This window comes from Bidens hawaiensis, unplaced genomic scaffold (genome assembly GCF_021521415.1).
Source record: "Bidens hawaiensis isolate Kalapana, Puna unplaced genomic scaffold, B.hawaiensis_p1.1 tig00040406_1, whole genome shotgun sequence".
In the NCBI taxonomy this organism is placed as follows: domain Eukaryota; kingdom Viridiplantae; phylum Streptophyta; class Magnoliopsida; order Asterales; family Asteraceae; genus Bidens; species Bidens hawaiensis.
The window spans coordinates 9,217-17,689 of NW_027497127.1; the positions used below are offsets into that span (position 1 = coordinate 9,217).

Genomic DNA, 8,473 nt, shown 5'->3' on the forward strand with positions numbered 1-8,473 from the left:
GCCGCGCGCTGGTGCGCCACGCGCAGATGTGACGCGCGAGCATATGTGATGTGCAAGAGCATGTGATATGCGCCGCGCGCATATGTGATGCGCGAGCATATGATGCCTGAGCATGTTTTGTATGCGCCATGCGCCTGGGTTTTGGCTTTGTGCCTTCATAATGTCTTTATCTTGTGGGTTGACCCGCCTTGCTTGGTGTTGAGACGGGTACATACCTCTTCAGTTATAACTAAAGTTTTATCAATAATCATATTTACAAGCTAGTTAAACTCCAAAACATATCATCAAAACTTATTACAATATATAAGATCAGCATCACTTGTTTAACCCAAAAATAGCTTCAAATTCTTTATACATCCTTTTTGGTTTTGATTTCGAATCCGACGATGACGTCTTCTGCGAAGAACTACAGGTCCCACTTCTCATCCCAGTCCAAAACCCGCTCCATTTTGTCCGACTACTAGAGGGATCAGACGGATCCGTCGGGGTCCCACCACACCCGCGCCCGCTCCCTTGTCTACTAAAACTAGACTTAGCCAAATCTCTCAACTGTTTCATCCATGTCTGCTCTGGTGTAGAGCTTCTAAATCTCCCTATCGGGACAGTGGTACCGCCACACTGCCGCCCCTTCAACGGGAACTGACTCTCGACGTTTTTCATAAATTTACTCGGGACAAAAAGCAGAAGAATCCCCCATGATGCTATTTTCAAACCCGTAAACAAAGATTCATTGTTGGGATCAAGTTGTTTCATTCGACAAAGCAAAGAGTTCCATTCATTCAAGATTTGAGCAACAAATGCAAACAAGAACAAACAAACCATTGTGATCCCAATCTTGGTCTGATCATGGGTAGAAAGATTCTTCCTTAAAAGAACCAAACATATCGCAAATATCACAACTTGACTCGACACCGATATTATCTCCACCAATTGAACCTTCTTCTTGATAAACGGTTTTTTGAGTACCATGAAAAACAGCTGAAACGAAGTGACGCATAATAATGTTTTCGCTGGTGTTTCAGAATACCCGTTTCTTGAAAAAGTACCCATCAAGATTCCTAACGTGACCCGTTTAACTGACTCGATGAAAATGTAGTAGATTCTTAATATCCCAAATACTCTTTGAACAAAGGGTGCTTCTGCATCTTCGTTTTCATCATCTGATGCGATTATACTGCCTCTGGAAATGTTGTAATCCAATCCTGATGTGATTTGTGAGAGCATGTATTTTGGCGGGCCTCGTAGGTCTTCAAAAAGCGGGCCCAATATGGTTAGCCATTTGGAGTTTGAGGTGTTGATCCAGGTCCATTGGCCTCGTTTTCCAGGGCCTAAAGTGACCTTGACAAGTGCTTGATACCAGTGCATTTTTTGATCTTCATGGTGGACTTCTTTGTATTGAAGTAGCTTCCCCATTGATATACCAATAGAAAGAAACATGAATAATGCTAGTATTAAGAATATTACGGCTCCTAGAATTAGAATACCGACTGCAATCCCTGAACCAGATCCACCTGAAAACAGATTATAAGAGTGAGTTTAAAGGTCGAAACAGGCGAATATTCGAATCTAAGATTTGGTATAGAATCTTGGTCCTCACGTTTCAAGAAATTGCGGAAGACTGTATATACCATAGTACACTAAACAAATGAACATGAACAGAGTTTGTTGATATTTTTAAACGGACAAACCTTAAACACATTACATATTAATTTAATAGTTATTATTAATATTAGATTATTAATACTAATTGGCCCATCATTTATATATCCGTTCATTAATATTCATTTGAAGCTTGTATTTGACTTTAATTTGTATAATGTTGACTACTTTAAAATGGTGAATATTGTCGAATCGAATATTATTGTTTACTTTTAGTTGGTATTATGTGTTCGTTTATATTCCGTCTAGAATATTAATGAGCAAATAAACAAGCACATTCAATTTCTTAACAAGCAAACACAAAGAGTCAGTTCCTTTCAAGTTAAACGGAAGAACACAAACTAACCGAGTTGGTGTTCGTTTGGTTTGTTTACAAACTAGAAGAAAAAATCCAAGTAAATATTGGGTTTGAACTTTGAACTTTGAACTTTGACAGGTAAATTGACCTTGAAAGTCAAAAGTGCATAATTTACCTTTGAGGAGAAACGCTGATGCTGCAGAAACACAAGGAACTGCAAGAATAACCAGAAAGATTTCAAATCTAGGAAAAATGAGAGAGACATAAGTGTTTTCTTTCTCTCTTTTCTTTCTTAATTTGAGTATTAAGATGAACAAGATATGCAAAATGATCAAGCAACCGCCCATCACAGCCAGCCAAAACATACTCCGGTTGAAATCCGTCCACCTGAATAAAAAACCCAAGCTCCGTTGATATCACCAAAGCAATACCTATAATTTGTAATCAAACTATCAAAATTCAAAACATACCCGTGTGAATCATTCATATCTGTGATATACTCAGCCTCAGGCGCTGCATTATGGCTCTGCGTATACAAACCGTGATTAGAAACTGACGTGGAACAAAGCGATAGAAGTGCTAAATACATTCTAGTAAACATTTAGACAAAAGAAACACCAATTGGGACAGATATTCTTATGATATCAAAAATTGTCATAAACATTACACATGATCTTTTATTTATCCACTATACAACTAGAATCCATATTAAACTCGGTCAAAATAACCTATATAGTAACTGAAGACATAAACGACAACAAGCATAACCAAAAAAATAATTATTAAGCCTATAATCGAACCCAACATATTTGGTGAATTGTTTGTGAACCATTCGACGGGAAGTTCGTTTAATTAAACGAATGAACATGAACACGTGTTTCGTTCGTTCATTTATATTCGTGCACATTCATTTATGTATTAATAAATGTTTTATATTTATTAATTTTAGTGTGTTCATTTATATTTGTTCAGTTATGTTTGTGAATTGTTTGTTTAGATTTAAATAAATGAACAAAAACACGTTCATTTTCTAAATAAACGAACATTAGCATTCCCCTGTTCGTGTTTGTTCAGTTCGTTTACAGGCTATCAATTAATTAATAAAAAGGGATTGTAAATGAGACCTCAAAAAACGATTTATACTCCGTTTTCTAAATAAACGAACATAAACAGATTCAACTCTTTCTGGATTCATCATGGCTTCAGTTCTCTTATTTGGAGCTCCAGGATCATCATCGATTTTGAAACCGTAAGAATGTGGATTGACAGGCCGCGTGGGCTTCGTGTAGCCAGACTCCCATGGGAGTTTGAAGTAAGGGATGCTCCATCTTAAACCCTTAACGAATTCACTGTACTCAATCGGCAATGGAACCGCTATCCATCCAGATAACGCGAATATTTGAATGTGGCATACGATTCGCTGATTACACAACGCAAAATAGTACCAGTTAAGAGTACCGTATCGTACCAAGCTCATCCCTAATGGAACATGAAAATTTTCGGATTTTGGTTTTCCAAAACTGTTTAGTTTTGGATTTTGGTTTTCAGTTTGAGTTCGATTCGGTTTGGTTTTTACATTTGAGCTCGAAATCTTTTGACCAAATAAAACAAGTGACTGAGCTAAAATCTTTTCACTAATTAATAATTAATTGATTATTATATATTTTATATCTTTCAGCTTATACTTTTTGTTAAACTAATTATCAAATTATAAATTTACTTCATCATCATCGTACTCGGTATATCCCACCAATAGCAAAGCTATGGTAGGGTGAGGATGGTAAGATATAGACATCCTTACCTCTACCCTTTAGGAATAGAGAGGTTGCTTCCGGTGAGACCGCCCGGCTCGATAGCGGTTTTGCATCAAGCCTTGGACATAAGGCACATAACACTCAACCATCCGGACACCGCCGATTGGTGCATGTACCCTTGTCTTTCGGCTACCAACGCCACCATATGATGCCTAATTAACCTTCCGCCACTTTTAACGTTATTTTCACGAGATTAGTAAAATAACGTCAAAATTAGTGCAATTTCACTTTTAACGTCAAAATTATAAATTACTTTAAATAAAAAATTAAAATTTATAAATTGGATTCGCTTCGGATTTTTCAGTTTTATTACATGCAAAATCAAAACCGAAATGAAACCTTTGTTAAATATATAAGAAAAATGAAAGTTTGGTTTTTACGAAAACATAAAACCAGACAGTCGGTTTTTGTTTTAGTTTTGTTTTTTACATTTTTTCCGTGTCAAAAGAGTTTTTTTCTTTTTCATGCACACCTTTGTTATACAACAGGTAAAATTTAAAATTCATCTTACGAAAAGAATTCTGGCTGGACTGGAAGTTAACAATGGCGATGACGTGGCAAATGCTCCATAATTCTGGAGGGAGGCAGTGGAGACCGTGAGCAGTGTTGCAACGATGGCAGTCAACGCGAAAGCAGCTGTTGCGGAGGTGGAAAGTACTAAGGATGCTGCTGGTATGGAGTCTGTGAGAGGTTTATTTGAGTAATGTAGATTTTTGATTTGGAAGAACTGTATTGAGCTTAAAGAAACAAATTCTTACAATGAAATAATCGTAAGGTGTTCGATGCTAGATTTGTGTTTCCGGCTACATCTTTGGTTACGTTTTCAGGAACGTGTATGAGCACCCAATCTTCGGTTAGTTGAACCTCGATAACATAGATAATCTTACTTATGTCACGAAATCTGCACGAAAGAGTGTTATAGTCAAATCATTTTATTAAAAATGTTAGTATGTAGGTGAGTTGTTTAACTCGTTTAATTAAACAGTTTACCATGTTAATCCCTTTACATATCAAAACCACTAACCTTAACATCTGTCCTCCTGAAATAGATAAGTGAGACGAGTTAAACCCGAAAACAGGCTTCATGAACTTTATCGTCACAAAGATATGTTCCTCTTGTGTCCTCATACGGCTTGTGGTGCTTAATCTCACATAAGGCCGTTGAGAATCTGCACATGTTTCCGACAAAGTCTCAAACAAATTCATGAAAAGACTTTTGAATTCAAACCTGATATGTTTTAAACTCAAATTTAAATGTACCGAAAAGAAATGTGACTGGTGCAACGGGTGAAACTGGGGACCCTTGTCTGCTTAGAAGCAATCCTGAATCGAGTCTCGTGGTGACAATGGCAATATTGGAAATATCTACAAACTGAAACCCGAATCTTCGGTTTCCAAGGCTATCTTTGTTGCTAGTGGTGGAAACAAGTGATCCTTGACTAACTTTTAGAGATTACAATACTTCATTTGATGTGTTGACTATAGGTTGTGTAAAATATAGATACAACTTCAAGTTCTTGTATTTGTTAGTCGCTTGAACCGATCTAACGTTGTTATCGAGTTGAAGTAGCTGTTCGGGTATACGAGTCCTCAAATCAACATATACATTTCTTCTATCTGTAAAATCGATCAATAAGTGAGTACAGTTTGACTTTCTGAGTCAAACCACCTACTTTCACATACAAAACTAGTCTTCGTTTTAACTAAATCTATGATCAAATGTCTTTGATTCAATATGTATTTATAAAACATTCTGTATACATTATATTTTTTCATGAAATTCTATATCTAAGTCAAATTTTGGATTTTAAAATTACTATGTTGACCTCAAAAAACTCTTCTCACCAAAATGAACGAAGAAACTAGAACCCGTTGTTCGCGTAAATTGATTCCCGGCTGCATCTTTACAAAACCCTTTATCTGTTACTAACACTATTCTTCCATAGTCATCATTTGTAGACAAATTAACTGAAATAGAATATTGAAGATTCGGTTTGATAGTCTTTAGAGTGCTAGGAATAACCTGCCCCGAACCATAAACTATAAGCTGCAAGTGAAAAACTTGACTTATTCAGATTAAAGTTCAAAACCTATAGATACACACTCGTAACATAACCGTTAGGAAGCACCTACTTACGCTGCAGTCATTTGCAGATAAACAACTAAAACCACCACCATCACCACCGCCACTGCAGGGTTCAGTAAACGTTATATTAACAGAAATGTTTGAACTATTTGTAAAAGATGCCGGTGCTGTCACGTATGCTGTAGGGGGGACAGTGTCTGCATGATCAATGAGTAATTAAATATGTTATATTCCAGTATTTTATAAAAAAAGGTAAATTTTTAACTAAATTAAACTAATAGGGTGAAAGATAGTTAGCTAACCAATGGTCCAGTTGTATGTAGCACAGCGTGTCAGGCGGGGCCCGTTGGCGCACACTTCAAACGTGTGGTTCCCGTCTTGCAACTTAGTGTAAGAAACTTCCCCGGATGAACAATTGGACGGCTTGAGATCATCCAGCTGCATTAATAGTTAGTGTGTCAGTTTAGAATTGCTCTCTTCATTACCAAACTAGAGCTAACTTTTGACTTTTGTGGTCAAACATGTTTAAGCAAGAATCCAAATAGTTTTTTATAAAAACAACTCACACACACTCTAAATCTACTACTATATCTTTGTAACATCTTTTTACGTACAATAACAGGTAACGGTAAGTGCAAAACAGTCATATTGTAATAAATCAACAAAATTTTTACACTGCTTGGTAAAAAGGACGAAATCCGTGACAAATCCTTAACATAAGATTAATCTGATAAATGAAAATTAAGGTCGAACTATGCTAGTTGTTACTATCTAAAAGACAAAAATTGTGATTTACTCACAAATAATATATTTAAAAAGATATTATATTAAAATCGTAAAGAAAGTGCTACCAAAGCCAAAAGTTTTAACTTTTAACTTTATATCAAAAGAAACTAGTACTAGTTAGGCTATGTGTAGTGGATGAGCTACAAAATGAGGCGTTTTGTGTCATGTGACGTCTAGTCAGCAAAGTGTGGGTTTCTATTTTAGGGGTTTAGTGGTGTTGTAGCTCAATATATATATATATATAAGGGTTTGGATCAAATACAAATGAAATTAATGTGCTAAACGTGAGAATCAAGTAGAGTAATTATATATACAAGTTGAGTAATTATGTAATTATATCATAGAGTAATTACATAATTACTCTACTTGTATATAAAATTACTCTACTTGATTCTCATGTTTAGTACGTTAATTTTATTTGTACGTTAACCTTCCCCCTCTATATATATATACCACACACCAAAAAATATAATAATAATATTCTTCAAACAAGCAACGGAGACAAAAAAAACACCCCCCCCATCGCCCCGTTTATCGCCTTGGGGGTGGTGTTCACCCACAAAACCGCCCCATTTTTTGGGCATTTATCGCCCACTGCGGGTGGCCTTATGGATTAAGCTTAAGGATTTAAATGCAATCTTTAAGATAATGGCATGCCAATTTCCTTGACAAAAAGTATAAACCTTGAACATCTTCAAATTATTATATAAACAACACACTACAAAACAAATAAGTATCACTGGCAGTAAAATTCGTATGTAATGTATAAGATCCATCAAGTTTCAATCTTTTTCCATTTTCAAGTTAAAATAAAACTAGAATGTACAAACCTTGCAGCTGGATGTACAATTGGTGCATGGAAGATGAGCATTACCAACATGGAAAGCAAAGGTAGGTGAGTCAAGATTGGATATTGGTTCAGGCTTCTTGATTAACAAAATAAAACTCTTTGAACTGTGACACTCTACTTGCATAGACAAGAATCCAAATATGAGTACACAAATAAGTATAGCCCATGAATATTTAGTTAAACCCGTTTCGTTTGTTCGTGTCGGATGCTGGAATTTGAGTAGAAAAGCCATTGAAGTGTGGGTTGAGGACTTCAGGTCATGGGTTGTTAAAGAAGAAGATGATGCATGTGTGTAGTGTAGATATGAAATAATAAATCAATAATAGACAAAAGTTGGAAATCGAAGGTTTCGTGGAGGAAAAAGCACGTGAAACTGTCTCACTCCATACCCATTTCTGAGTTGTTTTTTAAATGTGTAGCAACATATACTAGATTTTTATCATCTGGAAAAAGGTGGATGCAAACTTTAAGTTTATTGACTTTTTATAGTTTGGGTAGACACAAGTTTAAGATGATTAAAAGTAAAACGATGCGCGGCTCTGAGAATACGAAAGAAATTTTGGGCCAAAGGCGATTTTTTTGGGGCATTTAGTAAAAGGAACATTTTTTTGGATTTAAATAATTTAATTCTAAATGGGCTTACTTTATTATGATTTGAGTTGCGTAAAAAAATTTTGTATAAAAGTAAGCTGATAAATATCTCAAATAAGATTAGAACTCACAACCTTCTAGTTAGATGTCATACCCATTACCACTAGACCAAACTAGTTGTCATGTAATTGTGTTGAAACATTAAATATACATATATTTTTTAATAAAAGTAAATATAATTTAAAAAAAAAATTGGGCCTAGCCGGGTGTCGGGCATGTGGCCGTCGACTACTCCGCCATACGCTACAGCCGGCTCTGAGTAAAACTATTTGTTATATACAATTTTAATAATATCATAAACATAGATTAAATACCAAGACACGTGGGTG

General features: G+C 35.6%; 1 protein-coding gene across 3 annotated transcripts; it reads right to left on the minus strand.

The window, feature by feature from the left end:
• Positions 1-298: 298 nt before the first annotated feature.
• On the minus strand, positions 299-7,899 carry LOC143592048 (uncharacterized). Of its 3 annotated transcripts, XM_077072065.1 has the most exons (12): positions 7,474-7,899; positions 6,160-6,295; positions 5,909-6,054; positions 5,617-5,818; positions 5,032-5,388; positions 4,796-4,940; positions 4,530-4,672; positions 4,283-4,452; positions 3,082-3,377; positions 2,428-2,483; positions 2,133-2,344; positions 299-1,511 (listed from the first exon to the last, which is right to left on the minus strand). In XM_077072065.1, exons 10-12 carry the CDS (start codon positions 2,442-2,444, stop codon positions 316-318), a joined length of 1,425 nt encoding a protein of 474 aa, XP_076928180.1. In that variant the 5' UTR covers positions 2,445-2,483; positions 3,082-3,377; positions 4,283-4,452; positions 4,530-4,672; positions 4,796-4,940; positions 5,032-5,388; positions 5,617-5,818; positions 5,909-6,054; positions 6,160-6,295; positions 7,474-7,899; the 3' UTR covers positions 299-315. The 3 variants fall into 3 exon arrangements, with proteins under 3 accessions (XP_076928180.1, XP_076928181.1, XP_076928182.1); XM_077072066.1 differs by having other exon boundaries at positions 5,617-6,054; XM_077072067.1 differs by lacking the exons at positions 5,617-5,818; positions 5,909-6,054; positions 6,160-6,295; positions 7,474-7,899 and having other exon boundaries at positions 5,032-5,442.
• Positions 7,900-8,473: the final 574 nt, after the last annotated feature.

Excerpts from the sequence above, each read along its gene's own strand:
- LOC143592048 (XM_077072065.1), bottom strand. Across the intron at positions 1,512-2,132 it reads ATCAGCGTTTCTCCTCAAAG|GTGGATCTGGTTCAGGGATT; the intron begins GTAAATTATGCA and ends ATCTGTTTTCAG.